Raw genomic sequence first — 24,621 nt, forward strand, 5'->3', positions numbered from 1 at the left:
GAGGCAGAATAGAGCGCCGGGGAGTCCAAAGGTCCGAGTCCGGGGGCCTCCTGAAACTCATCGAGGGAGGAGGAGGAGAGAGGAGGTGCTGAAAGGGGGCTCGATACCGCCCCTACCACCACCCCCCCAAAAAAAAGAAGGAGAAGAAGGAAAAAAAAAGCCTGGAAGAATTGCGCTCCGTCAGTGCGCCCTGCCTGCCTGCCTGCCAGTCGGAGGATGGGGATTTTTTTTCCATTCATCCACGTCCCCTTTTCCCTCCTCCTCCTCTCAAACAAGCCAGTCGGTCTGTCAATGCGCTGCGAGCATTAGGGCAAGTCAAAGCAGTGGGACTGCGAGGCACACAGAGACGGATGAGATAAGGAGCGAAGCGCTGTTTTTTTTTTTCTCCTCTTTTTCTCCCTCCCGGACCGAGAAGACGCGACGCGTCCCGCTCTCCAAATGACGCGCTCCAGCGGATAGACGTCCATTTCTCCACCGGGACCGATGCGCACCGCGCGCACCTTCCCGTTTCTCATCACTTCACAAGTTTCACGTTGGACATTTCTCAGAGTGGGGATGCTTTTCTAAGCTCTTTGGTTCTGTTCCTCTCAGTTCTCTCTCGTGTCAACCGATTCTTGGATTTATCACCGTTTTGGAATCTTGTTCAAGAAAAGGAAAAAATAAAAAAATAAATTCCCAGCGATCCACTTGGAAGGATTTGCGGATTTACAGTTCAACCTGTGTGTTTTTTAGGATTGTAACAGACTGACTGAGCCCTCCGAGCATCAACACGTCTTCATGGGGATGGAGCTGTGGACACGAGTGGCATCTTTTCCGTTTTAGATGGTTTTACCTGCGCCGTTTTTCGCCCTTCTTCATCTCGACTGACATTATTTCGTCCCCTTCTAACCCTGACATGCTGGAAGGTGGATTTTCTTGCGAGAAAACAAGGTAATGGGAGAGAAATCATCCAGAGTCGGCTCAGAGAACAAGGGAACATTGTTCGGAAAAAGACAATTAGGGCGCAGAGAAAGGCAACAGAAATAGCTCCTGGGTGGCGAGAATTTTTTATTTTTTTATTCTGTGGAGTTTATAATTGAGCCCGAGGAGCGTTGTTGGGTTCTTTTTGTGGAAAACTAAGGAGAAATTAACAGGGGAAAGTCATGGGATTGGCTCTGAAATAGTACGGAGAAAGCCCGTGGGTTTCTTCTTTCTTTTTTTCTCCCTTCTTTATTATTTTTTTTTTCTTGGACGCACGGATTGAACAACTTTCTCCCGCACCGTTTCGGCGTGGTTCCCGAGCTGCGATCGGGGATCCATGAGGCTGTGGTTCTCTCTCCACACGCTGACTGTCTGATACACCTTCTTGCAGCCTCGCGTCCATTGTTTTGAGAGATCTCTCCGCGCGCGCCGGCGCTGGAAACGCACACCTGATCCCGGTCGCTTCTCGCTCGGATGGGGCTGCACAGGCTGGGCGTCGGGGTCGAAATGGCGTGTGGGAATGGATTGTGGATCCTGCTGGTATTCTTACTGGATTTACTGGGGACGACGGCCAGCAACATGGAGCCCATCTACTGGAATTCCCTGAACGAGAGGTAGGAGCGAGCTCTCACTTCGCCAGACCTCAAATTATTATGGAGTAATTGCAGGTTGTGGAATTGATGGTTTTGCAGCTGGGAGGTGATTTTTTTTGAAAGTGTGACTTGGTGGAGGAAGTAATGCAACATGGCACACAAAAGTTGAATAAAAGGGAGAATTTCACTATGCAGGGCCTCTCTCTCTCACACACACACTCTATCCCTCTGAGTGTTAATAATTTATTTATTTTCTGATAAGCTTTTCATTTGTCCTCTCCTCCCCAAATCCCATCCACTCCCTCGTTATTGTTTGCAGCTCAATCTAAACAGTGTAACCTGATGAATGTGTACACTCTGGTTAACAGCTGCTCTGAATTTGTCACACTTGCATTGATTATTGGGGATAATCCAGCTGCAGTTTTCTTCTAGCTGGCAAAGTCTCTGTAAGTAACTCCCTCCCTCCCCCTCCAAAACAGAAAAAGATGGGCGCCCTTGTGCAGGATAATAAAGCCTTGTATGATGCTCTAATTGCTGTTGCTGGATGACCTTGATTAAAGTCCAGGGGGCCCCTCAGGCCTCTCAAACATGCCACCCCTCTTTTTGGTCTGCCCACCAGGCCGCGCTCATTTGCATTTACTTTTTCTTTTTTTTTTTTCCTGTGGAGAAGGTGTCAGGCATTAGCTGAGGAAATGCCATTTTAAACACCTCTCCGACACCACTTTCCTCACACCTCTGCCAATTTCCCCGTGTCTGAATAGACCTGGTGGCTGTGAGGAGGAGGAGGAGGTGGAGGTGGAGGAATGAGTCTAACAAGGCAGCTTGTATGGAGGTGAAGGAGGAGGGGGCAGATCTGGAGACAACGGGACTCATTTCTGTGAAACCTTGCAGCATTTTCTGGCGACAAATTGGAACAGTGATGCATTCTGGGCTGGATAAGTACCACAAACTCCCAACAAGAGACCCGTGTGGGTTCATCCTGCATCATTTTGTCAGAGGAAAACACACAATAATATTGAGGCTCACTTGTGGCGAGCCGTCCTCTGCTCACACCCATGCCAGGAGCTTTTTTTTTTTCCCAGACTCTAACAGGTTTTTAATGCGTCCATGTGCCAGAGGCTACGGTCGCCTGCCCGTTTTCTCCACCTCTCTCCCGCAGATGTGACTGTGCGTGGGCCCCCGCTGTGGATCCAGGCATGAAGCCCTTAATGAGGGCTTTTTGTCAGCAGTGGGTGGATTCACCCGACAGGGGAGTGGGGACGGACACGGGAGGGTGGTTGCCACTGTGAAGCCCTCGGCCGGGGCTTTTCAGGCCTTGCAGGTGATTCCACGCCATTGTTTCCTAATGGACTTCAGTGTTAGGTGGGCGTTGGGGTTTAGCGGATGGAGGCGGGGGTTTGGGTGGCAATTAGATGGGTGTTGGCTTCGACGCTGCCTTCTGCAGTCATTTCCACAGATTTGCTCAGTCATATATTGAAAATACAAAGCCCATTGTATACTATGAAGCTTATTCTCAAAGCTTACTATTCATACTTAATCAGCTTAGTCATTCTCCAGTTTATTTTCTTGCCCCCCCCCCCCCTTTCACATACTTTCACGGGCTTGTTTCTCTTTGCTCTCTACATGACAAGAGCTGCACTTTAGCATTCGACGCCCGGAGGCAGAAATAGGTTTTGGCCCAGGGCTGAAATATGTTAAGAGCCCTCGCTTGTCCAAATAGCATCGCATCTTCCAAGGCCGGTCTGGTGGAGCCCACACACATCTGGTTTGTCCTTCAGAAATGAGGCGAAAAGTAAAGCAGAAGCAGTAGTCTGTATCAATCAGGCTTCCCCCGAGCGGCACGTACGCTTCACGTGCTGTCTGTGTAGGAAATGGACTGGCACGTTGTTAACCCCCCCGACCTCTGCTGGATGCTCTTGCTTTGAAGTTTCAGACCGTCCACCTGCAGCTCCAGACCCCCCCCCCCCTTCCCCCACCCCCTCCTCCCCCGCAGTCTGCGTTTCCGCCTGTGTGAGCAATGTCCCGCTTCTTTCTTCCTTTTCTTTCCTCCGCTGCTGCCTCTTCTTCCCCCGTGGCTGTCGCTGCGTCCCTCATTTCCCTCCTGTCACTTTCCGTCTGTCTGTATCTCCACCACGCTCCGTCACGACCACCCCCCCATCACCCCCCCTCTTCAACCACCCCCCTCCTCCGCCCCTCTGCGGTGACCAGACGTAGCAAATTGGAAACATGTGTCACATCCAGCCGCTAATTATGCCGCCGCTTACGCAACCAATAGTGTGTTTGGGGATGACGGAGGTGAGGAGGAAGAGGGAGGCATCCTTCAACAAATCGACACAGAGTCCAGATTACTGTTGAGTTACGTTGAAAGTGAAATGATGAGAGTGATTGATGGTTCGAATTCCTCAAGGGATGGACGTAGTGTAAAAATAGTAACACATGACTATGGGTGAAATGTATGTCACACCCTGGACAGACGGTCACACTCTCATTAACACTTATGGGAAATGTAGAATCACCAATAAAAAGTGTTAAATCAAAAAAAGTAAGATGTTAATGTCAACATTGTGGAAAAAACTGCATTCTATCATGATACAGGACATAAATTTACTTTAAAAAACAATCAGACCGCTGTGATCTTCAGCTCCTCACGTAGCTTTTCTTGGAAAATGGATGTCTTGTACACTCCAAGCACCCTCTAAAAGCTAAGAAAACCAGAGTCTGCCAACGTAATTGAAGTTTAAAGCTCAAAATCATGCAAAGCAGAAATCTGGAATCAACTTGAGAGAAGACACGATGCTTTCTGGGTCTGGTTTATGTATTTTGCATGTCTGAAATCATCCAAACCCGTCCTTTGGAGGGTTGACCTCGCTTGTTTGAGCTAAACGAAAAGAAAACCACATTGTGCACACAGAATAAAGACAGAGTAAACCTGAGGATGGTGCTCACACTTTGAAGACATTAAAGTTCTCATCACCTAAACAACTCTATAACAGAAAACATTCAGATTTTACAGTTTCCACATTGAATTCTACCTCAGACCAGTTGGTGTCTTTAACTAAAACATCTCAGAAAAGACCAGTCCAAGGATGAACTCACTTGAAAACCATTGTTTAACATCAAATTTCCAAATCGATTGTAAGTTATTTACATTTTACACAGCCGGCCTCATTCCCTGGAATTAAGGTCATAAGTTACAAGATCAAAAATGCCCGAGGTCATCAAGCGCAACATCCACCCTTTTATCGACTGCCCCATCAGTTGAAATTACTACCGGCTGACAGAAGGAAGGGAGACAGAAGTGTTCGGGGAGGAGTATAAACAGAGACAGGTGCCGGGAGGTGAAAGAGAAACAGAGAGAGCGGAGCGGGGGTAGAGAGTAGAGACGGTCCTAACCCTAAGTAAATCAATACCAGTTAAGTCTCAAGTGCCAATACAGGTTCTGCTTGAAGAAGAGGGAACTGAACCAGAACGATCACCTTGGAAAGAGCTTCCTCCTCCTCTTCCTCCTCTTCCTCCGCCACCCCCCGGAGACATACATTATCCTTATCTCAGCATCTCCTATTATCGGCCTTACACGGCCGCCCTAATGAAAGATCGAATCTCGCATTACTACTCGGGACTTTGGGGTGGAGGATGGAGGACGGAGCGGCGTGAAGGCGGAGGAAGGCTGCAGGTGACCCTCGCGCCAGCGGGTCGTGTTGGCGGACACACGCGTTTTCACCCGGATAATGAATTCAACGAGCGAGAATGTTGGCTGTGGTCACTCCTCTGATCGCAGCATATGGAGTTTTGTAGCTCTTGGCCCTTTTTCTCCCGGTTTGATTTCAGCGTCTGTTCTTAAAGCCAAAAAAAATCTTGTGTTCGCCCCTCCTTTTCTCTCACAGACCTCCCCTCCTCCTCCTTTCTCTCTCTCTCTCTCTTTTTACTTTGGTAAATGTCTGTAGATTATTGTAAACGGCAGCCGAGGGTGGGCGTCTCCTCGCTCGGCGCTCGCGGTGACTTGTAATACAACTATTCCCCCTAAGATCCACATTAAATTTTAATCCCCCCCTTCCCGTTTCTCAATAATTCATTAATCGCCTGCTAATTGGCGCTGGATAAAAGACTAGCTAACTAGGCTAAGTGTTTCAAGTACAAAAAAAAAAAAAAAAGAAGAGGGGGAGAGAGAAGAAAGTGAGAAAAAAGGGTGGAATCACTGGAAATCTTCTCGACGAGGGCATCCGGAGAGCGAGCGCGCGGCGCACGGCGGAATGAGTGTTAGTAGGTCAAACGGGGCGTCGGACCCGACAAACGGCAGCATTCCTGCACCCGTTTACTGACTGTTTGCTTGATCTTTACGCCCATTGTCATCCGTGTGACACCCACCCATTCTGTAGGTTTCCACCATGAATAATGCATGAAATTTTTTTTTTCTTTTAATTCTTGGTGAGGCTTCGTGCTCGGATAGATGACTGGAAAGTATCTGCTGGGTGCTTCACAGAGGGCACAAAACCAAGGAGAGGAGGAGAAGAATATGAACCATATTGCTGCAGCTGCCCGCCGAAGCTTCCCCCGCTCGCCTCCTCCGACCTCCCTCTCCCCTCGGCGAAAAAGAGGAGTGTGTGTAACTTTACGAGCTGAGAGCAACAGGAGCCGTGGAGAGAGAGGGTTTCAGCTGATGCGGCGGAATGGAAAGGCCAGGGGAACGAGCGAAAGAGCAGGGAGCCCCGTCCAGTCTTTCCGCTTTCGGGCGGACGGACGGACGCAGGTACGCGGCCCGACCGTGGAAATGCAGACGTGCGGAGAGACAGATCTATCGCAGCCGGCCCGCGAGGCGCACGCACGAATTAGTCTCGGGCTGGCGGGGGGGCTCGACCCTCTCCCTCCCACCGCCGTCCGACACATGTAAGGAAGAGTGTGTGGTCCTAATGTATCCATCTCCCCTTGTTGCATGTGCAAGTGAGCATTAAACACACGCTGCTACCGCTGGGTAGTAAACACACAGGAGGGCAGATGTACACACACACACACACACACACACACGTATACACTCAACCACAAACAGGAGAGGTGAGGAAATTGGCAGGCGTTCCGGGCCGTTGTTCCACTCGGATTTCATTCATTATTTTATCACTCGATTATAAGTTTATTTGGCAGGGGCCGCGCACATTCATCAACATCATAACGGCTATAAAGGGCCGTTGTAAATATGCTGGGGTTAGCTAAAGAACTAATTTACTCCCCCGGTCCCTCGGGCTTTAGAAGTGACTTTGGGATTTTGGTAATTGTTAAAAGTGCTGATGATTAGGATGAAGGAGATTAAAAGCGTGTAGCTGGCTGAGCTAGTTTAAACGTTGGAACACATGCAGAAACAAGCTCCTTGTTTTTTTTTTCCATCTCCTTAACCCTGAAACATGTGTGTGCAGGAAAAAAAAAAAAAAAAAAACGCACACAAGCTTCTCGGCTCGCAGTGGTCATGGTGGTAACAGTAATCCAGGCTACAGGTCTGAAGGGGTCACATGTGTGCTAGCATCACTGGGCAGATTGCCCCGGGTGGCTGAACCCAGAGCCCCTTAGCAAGGCCAGCCAACACACACACACACACACACACACACACACACACGCAGGCTTCTCATTAGCTTGCTTCACAGCACACCCTGCCTAAGCAGGATCATCCAATCCTCCTGGCAGCGTTTGGACTGGGCCAGGTCAATCCTCCTCCCTCCCGGTGACACCGAGGAGCAGGCTGGTGGATTGGGAAGACGGTATAGGCCAAAGGGGTGTGTAATGTGAGGGCATCCTCAGTCATGCTGCTCATCTATCCTCCCTTTTACTCTCTCTCTCCTGTTTCCCAGCGCTGCTCCCAGCCTTTCCTTCCTCCCTGGATGTCACCCCCCCCTCTCCGCCCCCGCTCCCCCTCCACTCCTTCACTCCTCAGTTTGAAGACTCTGCTCCTGCTTTGCACATCCTCACAGCGCCGGGTTGGGCTCATATTGCTGCAGCTACTGTGGCGTCGGCATCATTCCAGATAAACAGGATAGCAGCAGGAGGGAGTTGACACTATTGTTATTTTGTGTGTTTGGATTCTGGTTGGTGACGGAGGATGTGCCGGCATGTGTGTGGTTGCGCCATGAATACTAAACTGTGTGTTGAGATCTCGGAGCTCCAAGCGACTCTGTGCGTGGCATGTGAAAATCCAAATCAGGGCTCTTTTGTTGTTGTTATTAGGCGCCGTTCTGAATATTTTCCGATTCGGGAGGTTTTTATTTGTAATTTCCACCTTGAAAGTTGCCTCCTCGCAACATTTCAACCGAAACTGAACTGAAATTCATTGAAAATTTGAAATCTAATAATCTCTTTCAGAACGTAAATTTACACAGCTGTGACATTTGATTAAAATGTTATTATGGCTCACATATTCTCTAATTTTATTGGTCGCTCTTGTGCTTATTCAGCAAACCAATGAAGCAGCTTGATTGTTGAAATTGACTTGTCTCACAGCTCAAAGGTCAGATGTGCACGGTGCTGTCCGTGATGCAGCATTTGACAAACTAAACGCTGTGATTTCATATTTCACTCTCAGTGCCACATCTGTGTTTCTAAGGATGTCCTTGCTTTATCCACCCAATACACGTTTCTTTGTGTTCACGGGCTGATTTTACTATGTTGTTTGCAGTATTTGCTTCATGTTTTCACACCTGTCCGCCCCTCAAGCTGTATCAAGGTGCAGTCCTGCTTTGCATGGCTCCACACACGGTTATGCAGAACTTGTAAAATGCAAAACAAAAAGACAAATGCTTTCGTCGACTTATCTCCGAGTCACCTCGTGGAGAGTCGGGCCTCGTTCCAGCTTCAGACTTTACGTCCCGTCACTTTCGTCAACGCGGAGGCTCCATCACTCTCCTCGCAGCATCTGCCGGCGGACGTCGAAGCGCCGCTTTGATTGGAAGCAGGCCTGAAATGGTTTTGTAACTGAATGTTAAAGAGGGAGCGGGAGTGCGTCTGCACAAGAGAGACAAATGAGCGGGGTCCGCCGGCGGACAGCTGCGCCTTGTCACCGCTGATGTTTTGGCAAACATCTTCCACCGATATGAGCAGGGGAGGGCAAAAATAGAAAGAGTGGGTGTTGTCAGGGTGAGACGAGGCAGAGATAGAGGAGATAGGGAGGGAGCTGATGGGCCGAGAGGAGGGGGACGAAAACGGCGTAAAAGACTCGGAGCCGAAGGTAAATGAAGAGGGAGATGGATGGTTTGGGAGCCGGGCCGGGTCTGACGGTGGTACAGGCTGGTGTGACACGGCCCGGACAGGCAGGGTGACGGACGATCTCCGGGTCACCACCACGACTGGCTGCTTCCTGCTCGGCTACGGCGGAGCCTGGCCCCCCATTCCTCATTACTGACACGTCCCATAATATTTATCCCTGCGAAGTCCAGCATGAAACCTGGTAAGCTTTAAAGGAATTCATCGACTTTTTGGGCAGAACGAGCGCTTTGATCAACTTAGCATGGAGCGATTAGGAGACTGGCAGCTGTTTCCCCTCTCCGCGTTTGCCACAGTTCACAGGATCCGATGAGAAGCTGCAAAAAAAAAAAAAAAAAAAAACACACTCCGCTGACATTTCACACACATTATGTGCGACTCACGGAGGCAGAAACGATGCCAAGCGCCTCATAGGAGAACAATGTGTTGATGGACTTAATTTGCCAAAAGCGAAATCAATTCCTTTTAAAAGAGAGCTACTCTTCCACTGTATAATCAATATCTGAAGTTCAGTTCTCTCCGAGATGAAGTGCTGTAATTTACATTTATTGGAGATGCCACTTTGTCTCAGCTTGCACCTCCTGCTTGAACTTCAGCTTCTGATTTTCTGCATTTTGTAATAGAAGGGTCCAGGATCTGAGGTGCCGTGTGTAGGCGAAGATGGATAATATTACAGCGAATTCCAGAGACCAAAAATTTTTTTTTTTTTATGAGCGTTTCGTAAGAGCCATTATTCTTATTCAAGAGTCGGTTTGCATCCTGGCCCACTGAGGCTGCAGTCAAATGGTGTCTCTGCTTCGCCTTTGATGGATTTCCTCCTGCGCGGCGGTTGCTGGCGAGACTCGGAGCCCTCGCTCTTTGATTATGCGAAACACACTCAAGAACCTGACGTTCACTGGGATGCTCTCCTTTCACTGTACTCCATTGTAGCTGAGGTGGAACGCAGTCTCGCTCCGTGTTGTCGGCGGATAACAAAAAAAAAATACACCATCAAATGTGCAAAATGGACCTGGAAGTCTGAGGCGCACAGCCTGTAGCTGCTTTTTTTCATTTTTTATTTCTGTGAGTGATGAAGTGCTTACAGGTGGATTTTTTTTTTTTCTCCTGTAAATATCTTATTTCACGTTTGTATTTTTGGCATAAAAAGCTGTTATCCAGAGATTTGCTGAAACACACCGAGTCACAAAAGTAAGCACACATGAATCACAGTGCCTGGAAGGAGCCTGGTAACAAAGCAGAGCGGCTATATGCTGCAGAGTGATGCATGGCTCTTGCTTTGTGTGTGTGCGTGCGTGTGTGTGTGTGGATGCTGTGGTGTTGGAAACCTGTTCGTCCAAAGCGCCTCAGCTTCACCCATTTACCTACAATGGGTCAGAGATGATCCCCATGGTTAAGAGGCTTTTTCCTGGGCAGCCCTGTCCTGGTCTGCCCCGCCGCCGCCGCCGCAGCCTCCAGACCCGGCTCGCCCATAAACCAACACATTTATTACCCCGTATTCGCACAGGCCCCACTCCGCTACCTCAGATCTTTTCGCAATTCTCTCCGTGCTCCACTCCCGCCACCTTGATTATTTTTCCAGGCTTCACGCTTTCTTCTCCTCCAGTGCTTGCATGTGTGTGTGTGTGTGTGTGTGTGTGTGTGTGCGTGCGCGCACATATGCATAGTTCTAATTAGGAGTTAAAAGACCGTACAGTGAGCGTAGTCCATCTGGCTTTGGCATTAGCCCATCGTTGTTAACGTCTATGGGGAAACTGACCTTGGCTCGCCGTGCGGGGGGAAAAAAAAAAATCATGCTCCATTTCCACGGTTCTGCGTTGAATATAATTTAAGTGGAACTGACATGAAAAATGCACAATTATTGTGCGAATGAAAGAAAAAAAGATTAACTCCTCGTTTTTCAGACGCATGTTGGGGTTTTTCCTACGAGGAGATCTCAGCTGTGCACTGGACTGTAGAAGTCTTAAGATGAAAGGTGAACAAACTTTGATTTTAGTCTCTGTTTTCCACTTTATGACACTTCTCATTTCACTTTTAACAGATAATTCAACAGAAAAATTTGATTTCAAGGACACAACTAAAACCTACTTAGAGGTAGACTTGCTTTTTCATTTTCTCCATTGTTTTTCAGCGTCAAGTTAAGTAAACATCAATTAAAATATTACAAATTTTGACTTTATTGACCTTTTTCAGTGCATGTACTTGTTTTTGAGACAATATTGTAGTTATCGCAGCTGCTGAACAGGTGAAAAACACTCACCTTGTTTGTGGCTGACTGAAGGCCTTCTGAATTGAATTCACACAAATTGTGGAAAAAAATGAAGTTTTCTGTCAGAGTTCTGACTGCAGCTGAGTCGTGCCGGGTGTTTGTGCCAATCGAAGGCATTTAAACACGTTTTGAAACAGAATCGGAGAATATCTTCACACGGCTTTCTTCTCTCATCAGTACATTTATCGGTAACGGTGAGGATCGTCTGAATCGTCCTTCAAATTGTTTTGAGTTTGTATAATTTCTCGTACGTTCAACTTTTCATCTCCGACAGTTTGCTTAAAGTTTCTTTGACATCAGTTGAGTGGCTCTATTGTTCTCTCGGGATGGAAAAGAAAAGAAAAGATGCAGACGGTGGAGTTTATGAAGCCCTTTCAGACCTGCGATGGATAAACTCAGAAATGCACGGTTGTCAAACTGAAACAAGGCCGCTTCTCCCGGCTCCTTGGAACGCAGACATGTTGCCGATAAAAGTACTTCAACCTGAAGCGATGATTTAAAGCTGCGCAGGAACTCGCTGACTGCCTCCAAACGGTTATTCTTTCTTCTCTTTTTTTTTTTTTTCTCCGTGGCATATGGAGTACTTGGCGGCGCTTTGTTGCCCCGGACAAGAAACTCTAACAAGATCCATCTTGTATAGAAAGAGCAGTGAAGTGGATTGTTGTCGGCCCTTCCACATCCCATCATCTGATACCCCAGCTCTGGCCCATAATACACCATTCTGCGTGTGTGTGTGTGTGTGTGTGTTGTGCACTCCAGACTGCCCCGTCGCTCTCTTTCGCCTTTTGTCCTCATGTCTTGCGGTTAACGCACACCGGCATTCATATGTGCACTCGCATACACAGATTCAGGCATGCATGCATGCACACAGTGGCGAGCTTGTACACACACACTCACACCAACACACACACACATAATCATGCATGTAGAGATGAAAAATGTTATTGCTCCCAGTGCTGGAAGAAGTCCAAGTGGAGGGTTTGGGTTTCTTCAGAGGTACACCCCTCCTAGTCGGTAGCATATCCCTGGATCCCCTCTACCTCTCTCTCTCTCTCTCTCTCTCTCTCTCTCCCTCCTCTTCCTCCTCCTCCCTCCTCCGCTCCCCCGCGAACAAAAGAGCTCCCCTCCTGGAGCTTCCAGTGAAAGCCCTCACACACACACCCGGCTCTCCGGCTTCACGCTCTCTCCCACACGCACTCTTCGCCGGCATCGTCGTCTCCGCACACACACAGGAAAAAAAAAAAAAGTCCACTTCTCCAACGCTAATCCACTCCTCATTCCTTTTGTCTTTCCCTTTATTTTCTCTCTCTCTCATCGCCTGGCTCGCCACCAGTGTAAGTTTCCTGCGCTACATACCCAGGTCCGTTATCGAGTTTCAGCTGGTTGGCAGACAGTAAAATTTATTCCCTCTCTCTCTCTCTCTCTCTCTCTCTCTCTCTTAAATGGCTCTCATTTCTTCCACCTCTGTTCCTCCTTTGCCTCCTAACAGCTCCTTTGGTCCCCCCCCCCCCCTCCCGTCTTTGTGGGTGGTTTTTGATCTGTTGTCTCTGTTTCTCCTCACTCGCTCATCACTTGTCCGGCGGTAAATAGGTCCTCTGTAGTGGAGACGGAATGAATAATCAGGATTGCCCATCACTGCTGTGTCAAAGTAATTTGGGGAGTGACTGTGAACCACACACACACACACACACACACACACACACACACACTCACACTCGCAGATGTAACCACTCCCTCGAAATCTCCACAAATCAAGATCCCGATCCCTCATTAGCTCCCTCGTTTTTGTCGCCACCATTCAGAAGAAAAAGAAAAAAATCCCTCACCTTCTTACCAGTCCGGCTCTCGGTTGGAGTGCAGCTGTATTGCAGGTCCCCAGCCACGGGGGGGGGGGGGCGAAAAAACAGATGGAGCTCCCTTCTTTCTTCTTTTCTTTCATCCTTCCATTCTTACGCTCCCTCCTTCCCCACAAAGAAAATCAAGGCTGAAGAATGCCGGTGCGAGAGGGGGTCGACGGGGACAAAAGCCCCGCTCTCTCCACAGTCCCTCGCTCTTGTGGTCTTTCGGTTGATGGATGAGTGGCACCGCTGTGGGTCACCGTGCCGAGAATGCGCTCTCCTGCGCCGTCAGGGAACGCGCAAAAAGTTGTTTTTGACATAATCATTCCGTTTTCTCTCGAGCCGTGTCGGATCGCGGGGTGACAGGCGACATGACAAATTGACACGTGTGAAAGAAGTCGCCTTTAGGGAGCGGGCGCCGCTGCTGCTCCCGAAGCCCTTGAAATCACAAGTTCCTGATTAGATGGAACTCTAGATGGAAGTTTTCTATGTTTAGTCACTATGTATATATGTATGATATTTTATCAACCGTCACACACTGTGTCTTCACACTCGGGTCGCAGGTCAAATTTATGTGACGTTTTCCTGGATTTTGACCAAACATAAGGCCCGCGGGTCAAAACTGTCCCACAATAGGCTCCAAAACACCAAGGATGAGTTTGAATAAACATATGGTATTTTGCTCCAAAAGTTCTTAATAAAATTTGATTTATGTTGACGTTGTCAAACTTTTTTGTGAAAATATAGACATATTCATCACGTACAGTCTGCACCACAACAAATAATAAGCTTTGAAAGGTGATTATGGCCCCTGAACTAAGATGTGCTTGGTGCCCCTTCTGCATTGGTGTTTTCATTTTGCACAAACATGAAAAAGTGAAGCACTTGCAGAGATATTTCCTTTCAGTGGAGTCATCTGTCCCTTTATTAAAATCATCCTCAGGTTTGAATGTATCCAGGTCTTTTCTCTTGATAGTTTTGAAAGGCTTTTTACAGTTTTTGCATACTCACGGCGCAGAGTGGCAAAAAAATCCAGAGGAGTGCTGGAACTTTTTAAAAATCAGTCAGGGCATCAGGGAAGTGATGCCCTGACTTTGGCACATGGCTGTATGTGTGAGGATCACCTTCAGGCTGTGTGGTCTCACATTTTGAAGACAGCGTCGGGGTGTGTGTGTGTGTGTGTGTGTGTGTGTGTCCTCGGCGGTTAACACTCACAGCTGCTGTGCTGTTTGTGTTTGCTTCCATATTCTGTGTGTTTCAGAAAAGCCACCGGTCCCAGTTAGTCCGAGTCCATCTGGAGCCTCAGTCCTGGGTGGCCGTTATGTGCGTGTGTGTGTGTGTGTGTGCACAGCTGAGTGCTGCGGCACGTCCAGGCTCTGAGGTGTATCCTGGCGCTCTGTAAATCACGCACACACACACACGATCTGATTCCTCCCAGCCCGTCACGCGGCGGCCAAACAATACGGCTATCATGCATAAGTGCTGTAATTTGAGTATATTTTTAACGCTATCTCTTTTTAATCAAAACCTTTGCTTTCTCCTTATGTTTCCTCTTAAATTTAATCACTCTTGTGACGGGCGAGCTAACTCTATTATGGTGGTACTTAGCTAGAACAAAAGAATTCACTCAAGGTCTTGTTTAAGTGCTTCTGTACCCTCCTGTGCCCTCGCAAGCTGAATAGAGCGAGTTTTTCTGTTTGTGTGTGTGCGCGCATGTGTGTGTGTGTGTGTGGATGTCGGGCATGCGTCATGCGTGGGTGCGTGTGCTTGTGTACATGCCCTGCGTGGGTTTGTGTACACCCCCTCCCCTCCGCTCACTCGCACCCCTTTCCTCCCCCCCCCCCTTCATCACCACATTAAGCATTATTTGCAAAACTCCACAATCACGCCAGACAAAGCGGAGGTTTCTGTGCGAGCGTGAAGAGAGGGGAAACAACGGCACGCTGGCCTGTACCACTTGACCCCATCTTAAAGGGGGGGGGGGGTGTGTGTGTGTGACGATGTGGCGTGGGAGGGGAGGGGGGGGGGGGGGGGGGTGAGGTCGTAAGCCAGGGGAGAGATAATCCTTCCAGTCATGGCGGTCCCCCCCCACCCCCCTCTTGCGGCCGGGCACTAACGTGGCGCGCTGGGCTGTCAATCACTCAACAAAGCTGTCTGTAAGGGGATTATGAACCGCGGACCCTCCCCTCCCCTCCCCTCCCCTCCCCTCCCCTCCTCCCCTCACCCCTTCTCTTTTTGCCTTTTCCCACCTCTCTTTCTCTTCTCCATCCATTTTCTCTACCTCTTTCTCCCGCTGCCATCTCTTGCATCCTGCCGCACCCCCACCCCCCCCGCCGCCGTCTCCAGTCCCCTTGTCCGCTGTCCCCTCTCAACAGACTGCGTCTTTCTCCCAACGCACATTCATTCTGCTTTTTGCCGTCTGAAGCTTAGTTTATCTCCAATTCTCCATCCGTCCCCCCGCAAAGCCCCGCTTCTCTCTCTCCAAAAGCCCTTTGCGCTCTTCCTCTATCTCCTCCTTGCACCCGTGTGTTGTGTCTCACCGACACGAGGGACAGGTGTGTGTGCATGTGCATGCGCGCGTGTGTGTGTGTGTGTGTGTGTGTGTGTGTGTGTGTGACAGGTGTCCAGCTCTCAGAGTGAGGATACCAGACATGCACCTGCACATGGAAAAAAGGAACTATTAGTCTAACAGTGTAAATAGCCTCATCAGCTTTGTTTGCAGTCAAGTAAATAAACTAAAATCCAGACATGAAATTCTCTGAACATATTCTGGGTCAGCTGTGTGGAGACTGTCAGGATTTAACCGAACGCTGCTTCAGCAGTCTCGGGATGTTTCGCGCGATCAGTCACCTTCACCGGAACGAGGAGATTGCTTCTCCAGGGAGAACTTTAGGGATCAGTGTCTGGGATCGGGGATCGAACATTTAGATGTGCTCCAGAGTGATTTGGATCTCAGACACTTCACCATATCATGATCAAACCACCGACTTTAAGATCAGATACATAATCCAGATCCAGGACCTGCAGGTATGGCTTTTATCAGAGTCAGAATCATAAGGTACCAAACCGGCACACACTGGATGAAAAAGCTTTTGCTTTTCGATAAAAGTTTCTCAGTCAATATAAACCGAATATGTTGTTTGTTGGTATGTTACAGTTTGACATTTTTTCAGAAGCTGAAAGCTTTTCTCATGGCCGACCACCCTCGCAGGTCAGATGTGTGCAGTTTCTTTCTGTCTGAGGTCACATGCGGTTTGAGTTACATGTTGGAAGCAAACAGTTGTTAATTGTTTATACAGTATCCCTGTTTTAAAGAGGAGGCATCTAATGATGTAAATAGAGGGAAAAAAAACAAGCATTTCTTTACTCTGTAGTTTCTTTGCACGGCTATCTAAAAATGGATTTATACTCAAAATTTCACAGACGGCAGCAAAGCTTAGGCTGAGGTCAACTCTGCGGAATCCATGAATGCGAAATGACACACAAAACACCCACTTCCTCTCTATGCGAGTCACTCCTCCTTTTCACACCTTTTCCATAAGTTTTCTTTCATTTTGTGCTGCCTGTGCACTCTCATAATATCAACGCAACAAGTTGTCATCCGGCTAAATGTCACCTTCCCCATAAACGTGATGAATCTCCGGTGGCCCGGTCTTATCTTTGTGTCCTCAACGTTCCTGTTTTAAATCTAAGCCGGGCTTCTGTCGGCTCCTGGAGGTGGTGACAGAAGCCCCTCCTCTCGCAGTCACCCTCCATTTACTCGCCGTTTTCCCCTGCCGACTATCTCCCCCATCTATCTGTCTGTTAAATGTCTGTTTAGTTAAACCGTCTGTCAGCGTCTCAGCCCGGCGTTCACTCCTCACCTGCTTTAACTGGTTGGCCCACCTGCGGTCCTGTTCTATATCCTGCCACCTGCTTTTGTTTTTTAAAATTTGCTCTGAGTTTGCATGCGCATGCCTCTCTGTCGGTAATCTGTCCGGTTTGACCAGCAGGTCACTCTTGAGTCGCAGGACCTTTAACTGGATAATCTGCCGCAATCCTGGGGAATAACCTCGCCACGTTTAATCCACAGATCGCCACACGGCTCCGCATGGGAGAAATGAAGATTTGCCTCTCGGGCACTTGTTAAAAGAAGATTGAAAGGTCAAGGCTCTTATGGTTTCACAGCAACTTTTAATTAAAGTCCATTTTAATTACAGATGGGGGAAAAAAATCTTAGTTTAAGCACAGTTAAATATTCAGATTTGGGTTTTTAAACATCTTTATGTACAAGATTTTCAACATAAAGGTATATAAACAATAATAATTTCAGAAAACAACAAATGTGAGGAACTGACAGATGTTTGTATGAGTTGAAGTTTTGATCTTGTAATCCCGCTTCGGACCACCAGATGGTGTAATGAGTCACTCCCATTAGAAAAGCATTATATTTAGAGCAGTAAGGACAACAGTGCCTACTTCTGCTCCTCAGTGCACAAAGTGACTAAACAAGAGTCGAGTTCTTTACATTCTGTACCTCTTCCTGTTTTATCCGTCATATGCTTGTGTTATTTTCGGTAGTTAATTAAGGATTCTCTCAGTATTGTGTCAAAGTAAATATTAATCTGTTTGCTGGTGAAAAGAAGCTTAAGGTTTTTTTTTTTGCTTTTGATTTATTTTTCGCCATAGTTTGAAAATCTCATTTCAGTTCATCCAGAAGTGTTTGTCATGGCTTGATTTAGACTTCTTGTTAACAATAATAACCCTGAAGGAGACTATGATGCAAAGAGACTTCAATTTGAGTGGCTGGGGGTGGGGGGGGACCTGATGAAGCGACGGGGGAGATGCTGAGATTTAACAACCGTTCATTTTGCCATTAAGAGAGCGAGATTAGACGACAACGAGTGAAAGTGACAGAGGGGAGAGGAGACGGGAGGGGGGGGGGGACTTAATGTGGGTGACAGGGTTGTTATCTGGCAGGCAGCTGATGGTTTTAACGGTTGTATTATCTGCGTATCTCATATTGGATTTAACTTCATTCTCTTAACACAGTGTGTTCCCTGATTGACGCTCTGATTAAAGACATCCACTTGCAGAGTTGCTGAAACAAAAAAAAAAGGGGGGGGGGGGGTGGTGGGGTGAATGGAAGAGAGGAAAGGAAGTGTGTTGTGTGTGTGTGTGTAAGTGCGTGTGTGTGTTTGTGGAGGAAGAGGGTGAGTGACACTGCTTAACTGGGCCGGAGCTGACTGACACTGAAATCTGACTGCAGTACTGATACCGATCAGTCAGAGCTGATCACTCCTAATGGGTTGACGAAGTGTTCATCATTTGTCAGGTCTCCGTTTATACTTTCACTAAAACGTTCATAATGTCAAAAGTGCTGAGTTTCGGTCCGAAATAACGCAAGAAATCATACAAGCTTCACACTCCTGTCGAGCAAATGTGCCTCTCCATCTCGTTTCCAAATAAGTTTCCACTGCGGCAAAGCGAGGTGCCAAGGCAGAGGGTCCCAGCTGTGCGATTTGATAATGCGATTGCTGTTTTCCTACAGATTACCTCATGATCGTCTAGATGAAAGATGAAATAATTGCTGCGGCGAGTTGCAAAATCTCGCCTGCGAGTGTCGTTAACCGGCGCGGTTTCGACGCCTCAATAAGCCTTTCAGATTCACACATCTGTAGCTCAGTCCTGACTTCACTCCCCAGATTATCTTTCACGTCTGTACAGCGGGCTTTTGGTATGACACCCCTAAGGGTGCTTGTGGGTACTGCAGGGCTAACATGAGATTTTTATTCAGATTCAGCGATCAGTTCTGCATAATAACGCGGGTGCGATTTGACGGGAGGATATAGCCTCCCTGTGGTGTACACACTACACACACTCCCTCTGCTTGTTTTTTCTTTTTTTTTTTTTTTATATTGCGGGCAGCATAAAATATATCCCCCCTGCAGGGTTATTAAATCTACTTCACCAGCACACAAGACACATGAAATAAATGCAGAGTAAAATCCATATAAAGCAGAGCTGTCGCCGGCAATTACACTATATTGTAGCTCAACATCCACTCAAACAGCTTCGCATGAGGTGTTCTTGTCTGATAAAACATTTTGAAGAGGATACATCATGAAAAGCTTTAAAAAAACAGTATTTAACCAATGCCTGGGCCTGCATATCCCCATGTTTTGTACACAGGTCATGTTCAGTCTCTGCAAATATAATTGCATTTTGTGACATTACGTTTGCAAAGAGTATGTAAACCTAAGTCATTGCACCAAAATATTCATGCATTTAGCAGCAGAGGTTGACACTCCTGGTCTTGGAGAGTTTTTTGTGTGCTGTCTTCCAGACACTTGACATAAGCATTCATGATAGAAGGTCCCATAAACACAATATTTCAAGTGATAAGGCATGATTTTGAAAACGACGTCCCTTTACCGTACATGGAACTGGCAGTAATGCTAAAAATGATATATTGGCAGAAAACAGTACGCCATAAACACTAACAGTGGCAAATTCACTGAAATCCGGCCAGGTTAGATTGGTATTCCAGGTGACTTTCAGTTTTTCTGTTTTCGCTCGCAAGCGTTTTGCACAACAGGCCCTCATTACATCCTGGGATGTTGAAGTAGGAAGGCATTGAAAACATGTAGAACCGAAGACCCTCCAGCAACAGGAGTGCCCAATTTGCAGCATCCGCCCGCCCACGGTCTCCCGAAAAGCCGCGAACGGGAGCGGCTCGACCGGCGGCTCTGATGTAGGTCTGAACAGGTGCTCGCAAAACTCCTGCAACAACTGCAGACCCTCCCACACCGAATTTCCTGCAGCTGCTTGATGGTTAAAGCCCCCCGCCGGCCCTGAAACGGGACGCAGCGTTTGAGTCGGCCCGTGTGAGCAGTGACTTAGAGCAGCTCTGATGTGTCTGAATGTGATCAGTGAACTGAGAAATATGGCCGACGTCTGAAAGGGCAGCAGACACTTCGAGAGTACCGAGACAGGGATACACTGCGAGAGAGAGAGTGTGGAGGCCTCAATGCTGATGTTTCTCAGATAAGACAACCATATAGCGCAAGAGGTCAGAGGTCATGGTACGGAGTGAGGCCCAACCCGGTGGAACAGGCTGCAGGGAAAGCGGTAGGATGTCTTCACAAAAAACCATCGGTTCCCCGCGCCGAGCCCAGCAGGTAATTGGCAGACGTGGAGCTGTATTAGTATTTTGTGTTGGGTAATAGCTCCTACACTCGGATCCTCGTTGTCTGATTTCTGCCTCAGAATTGTGTGTTCGTAACACGGGCTGCCAGATTTGGAGTCCTGGCATATTGTTCACTCCTGTTTGAGCACAGATGAAGAACAAAGGCAAAAAAGGGAGCGTTGAAAGAAGCTGGGAGGAAAAAAAAAAAAATGGAGTGAAAGAGGGAAACCGGAGCGGGAAATGTGGTTGAGGGATTTTTCTCTTTATGTATCGTGGAGATGACGGAAGGTAAAAGATGCCAACGTGTCACAGCTCTTATTAGAAACTGCTCCTCTGATCTATTTGGTCTCATCTCGCACCTCGGCCGCCTCGGCGAGTCGCTTTCTCCTCCTCCATTCTCTCGCCAATCCGCTCTCCCTTTGTCGTAGTTGTATCTATCTCTCGCTGCTTCTCACTCTTTCTTTGCTCCGTACCCTGCAGTCTCTCACCAGCTTAAAAAAAAAAAAAAAAAGAAAAACTTCTCATGCTTGGATTGGTGTGCAGCCTGTCAAGCTTGCTTTGAATACACACACATCTACACACATGCACACAGCAGCATAACACTCCTATAACTCCAGCATACAGCCAAGGGAATAATAGAATCAAGGAATACTCTGAGATAAAGCAGAGGAGGGGGGGGGGGGGGCGAATAGAGGGATAAGGCAGACTGAAAGGGATAGAGAGCTTCATATTATTAATTTAGTTGGAGAAAGAGAAAGAGTGGGAATTTCTTTCAATCCCCCCCCCACCACCCGCTACACCGCTGCTTCCATAGAGCTCTATAGCGCGGCACAATGGAGAGATCCGAGCAGGAGGAGGGTGAGAAGAGAGGAGGGGGTGGATTGAGGTGGGGGGGTGGTGGTGTAGGAACAGAGGTAGAGATAATCCATCCCGCTGTATAAACCGCGGAGTTAACTGTTTCAGAGCACCAGCTTGGCCCGCTTTTGTGCCTCCCTCATCATGCTTTTGGATCTAATTTCCTTCTATCTTTCCCTTTTTTTTTTCTTCTCTGCCTGTCTTTCATTTATCTTCCTCTCCTTCACCATCCCTCTATCTCTCCCCCTCCTCTCCTTTCCCTCCACTTCTACCTCTTTGTGGGGCTCTTTCCCTTAATCCTCCCAACATTTTCTTTTCCAGACCTACAGACGAGAATAAACCTGCCCACACCCAGCCAAGAGTGTGCGCTGGTATCCCTCCACACACACACACACACACACACGCGCGTGTGGAGACACACACACATATGTACAGAAGCTCTTTGTGTCCCATATATGAGTGCATCACATGCCAGCGTATGATTTCGCTGTGCGGTCGAGAGTGTATGTTCACAGTTGGCAGCCCACTTGCCCGTCAAATTTGGCAGAATATCTCCTCATCTGGCACAGGAAAAAGGAAGGGCGTCCCATAGCGAGGGATTACACTGACTTACACACACACACACGCGCACGCACACACACACACACACTTATTGGCTCATATTTGCACATTAAGAAATGCAAAAACCTCACACACGAGGACCGTGCTCAGGGTGGCTCGCTCCTTCAGACACAGGGATATCGCTTTCTGTAAATTTATTAGCAAGTATTATGAGCTGAAAAAAAAGAAAAAAAAAAAGAAAAAAGTTTCAAGAGGACGCACTCAAAGAGAAAATATATGCCAGAGGAAAACGACGCCGTGCATCGCTCCTTGAGGCTTAATGCGCCGAAGAAAGGGTAAATATTTTCATCCGTACGGAGCCGGGAGTTGACGCGCCTTTATGCTGCCATAAAGCGAGCTGCCTCTGCAGGATGTGTCTGGCGTAGCGAGGCGGCTCTGCAGCCGCCCGCCCTGTCCAACGTGAAGCGAAATGCCAATGGAATGCATTTGTGTAATGGGCCTGCTGACAGTGCAGCGGCGGCGAGGCGCGGGGAGGAAATAGTCTCCAGAAGCCTGTTACTGTAAAGTGTTTCTTTGTCTCCGAAGAGGAATGAAGGGAGCGGGGAGGGAGGGGCGAGGCGCAGACCCCGGCCCCTTTGTATGGACCTGATTGATAGGTGTGTCTGACCTTTAGCACCTCTCGAGAAATCCAACAAGTCATTCTCTCACCTTATATTTAGTCCCCCCCTCTGTATCAACCTCACACACACACACATACACACACACTCACCAGCAGACAGGCCCTGGATGGAAAACCTAATTCTGTCTTTTCTTTCTCCCCTTTTCAAAAAACCCTCCCAATTACAGCCTCTCCATTTTCCACCTCCCGTTCCCTCTCTCTCTCTCTCCCCCCCTTTCTTAACGAGCAATCTCGTTAATGTCACAGCGCCTCTTTCTCTTTCTCATTCCCTCGCTCAATTCAGGCTTTTCTGGCTGGCGGAGAAAGAGCGAGGGAGAGATATGAAGGAGTGGAGATGGAGAAATCAGAGAACAAGAGAGAGAGAGAGGTAGAGGTGGAGGGGGGGGGGGGGGGGGGGGGGGGGGGGGAGTGAGAGTCGGCAGGTTGCGGGGCAGAGAGGAGCCGGAGCCCGCTGTAATAATGGCCAGACAAGTGTTTGAGATGACTGTCCTGGTTTCAGGGGGGACATAATTATACGCTGCACCGCCTGTCAGGAAGAATGAGATGAGGGGGGGGACCGCATTTAGTGACGCACCAGTGAGAGATCGCCCAGGCGAGGGCGACGGCTGAATCTGCAGCCGCAGCCTGGGCGGATCCGGACCTGTGCGTGCACGTGTGTGCGTGGCGCGCACACGCACACAGGATGAGTAATGTCAAGCCATTGAGCGCTGTAAATTATTCAGAGGCTTCATGCATGGAAACATTATAATTCCATGTCTGAGTGTGAATTACCCTCCATTTTGCCCCCAGGCATATATCTCACTCTCGCCCCAAGGCCTCATGGGAGATTAAAGGGAGTAAATAGTGTGGAAGCTGGACCAGCATATAAACGGGCCCGATATCCCAGCAGGATGTGGCACTTCTCCTGCGCCCTGAATGGAGTCAATCTCTCCGCTTGTTATCTCGTGCTGTTCCCACGTGTCCTTTCAGCGCTCGGCGAGGAGCAGCGTCTCCCCAAAAATGCAAATGGCCAAATTAAAATTGGGCCCTCGTAGCGATTTGCAGTGAGGTGCCGGAGCGCTGAACGTCCCGGAGAGTAGAGGCCGCAGAAGTTCCCGCTCCGTCAACAACGGGCTCGGGTGTTAAACGCCGTTTGGACTTCTCCTCACGTCACCTTGTTTGGACTTCAGCAGAGATAATGTATTTATCGTTTTTGGGAGTTGACCAACAGGGTTACATATACATTTATATATGTCTTTTTACACCAATTATATTGTTGTCAAGCTAACTGGACTTTTACTTTATGTTTAAGAGGCAGTTTTATCAACTCAAGAGAAAATAAGAGTTAAGAAGTCATCTATTTAGACAGAGCCAATAGAACAGGTGCTATGTAGGAGCTGAATTAAAAGTCTTTTTTTTCCTGAAAGAAATCAAAGTTACTTCTCTGGAGTAGTTAACAGCTAAGCTTGATTTTTCAAGTGCACTTAGCTATTGAGTGGAATCCATATAATTAACCCTGATCGTGAAGCAACAGAGACTCCAGAGTGTCATGTTACCGAGACGTTTTGATGCTTGAACCTGAACAAATAACTTTGTCACACCATGGATTATGTCTTTATTTCAGTCACCATTGCAATCTGCAGACCATTAGTTTTTCCTGAGAGCTCATCAAGCTTTTTTTTATGAATGTCAACAATAAGATCAACAGCTTGTTAAGTTTGTCACAAAGGTCCAAACATGTACAGATATCAGCCGAAGTTGATTTAATTTCCTATTTCTAGGTGGGCCACCTGTTGCTGAACGGCTCGTCATTCCGTTATTAGCTCTGCCGTGATCCGTTCAGTCGTGACAGGCACCGTTTAGGATCGTTCATTACAGCCTGTCGACGCGCGTGGAGCCGAACAAACTCCTAAAAAGACCCGACAGGAGGAGCAAAACCCGAGATTACTGGTGGAGATGTTAAACGTCGCAGACGGGGAATACCGAGCAGAAGGTTCCTTTAATCTGCGGCCCGTGGTTTGTCTCCATGGCCTCCGCCGTGCCCCCGACGATCCCGTCAGATTAAAGCTTTCTTCCCCTCTCCAGTCTGTTTCCTCTTTGCAGCTGACAGTAACTAAAAGTTTGACGGAAGCGGGGTTGGAGTTGGTTTGCCGTGTGTGTGTGTGTGTGTGTGTGTGTTGGGGACTGCTGGGTGTGAGTGGGAGGTGAACTAGCATGCCGCATTAGTTCTGCTTGAGCTGATGTGTTAATTAGCCAGCCGGGCGCATAGATAATTAATGAGAATCATGATTAATGACTGTACAGTATGCACGGCTAAGGCGGAACGCGACTCGCTGATAAGGCGGAAGGCGGAGGAGGAGGAGGAGGATCGCCGGCGATTCACCCTCCGCTGAGTGCCCGATGGGTGTGTTCGCTAAGCAACATGTTTGCCTTAAAGTGTTTGCACGTGTGAGTGTGTGTGTATCCGACTGATTGGTGTGTGT

The 24,621-nt window shown here is 48.1% G+C and overlaps 1 protein-coding gene across 1 annotated transcript in view; it reads left to right on the forward strand.

Annotated features, from left to right (window-relative positions):
- Window positions 1-24,621, forward strand: part of efnb3b (ephrin-B3b) — an 87,531-nt gene continuing 62,910 nt past the window's right edge. Inside the window, exon 1 of the mRNA XM_030118738.1 lies at window positions 1-1,574. Within this exon, the coding sequence (XP_029974598.1) occupies window positions 1,435-1,574 (140 nt within the window). The 5' untranslated portion in view covers window positions 1-1,434. The remainder of the gene's footprint in view (window positions 1,575-24,621) is intronic.

This window comes from Salarias fasciatus, chromosome 3 (genome assembly GCF_902148845.1).
Source record: "Salarias fasciatus chromosome 3, fSalaFa1.1, whole genome shotgun sequence".
Taxonomy (NCBI): domain Eukaryota; kingdom Metazoa; phylum Chordata; class Actinopteri; order Blenniiformes; family Blenniidae; genus Salarias; species Salarias fasciatus.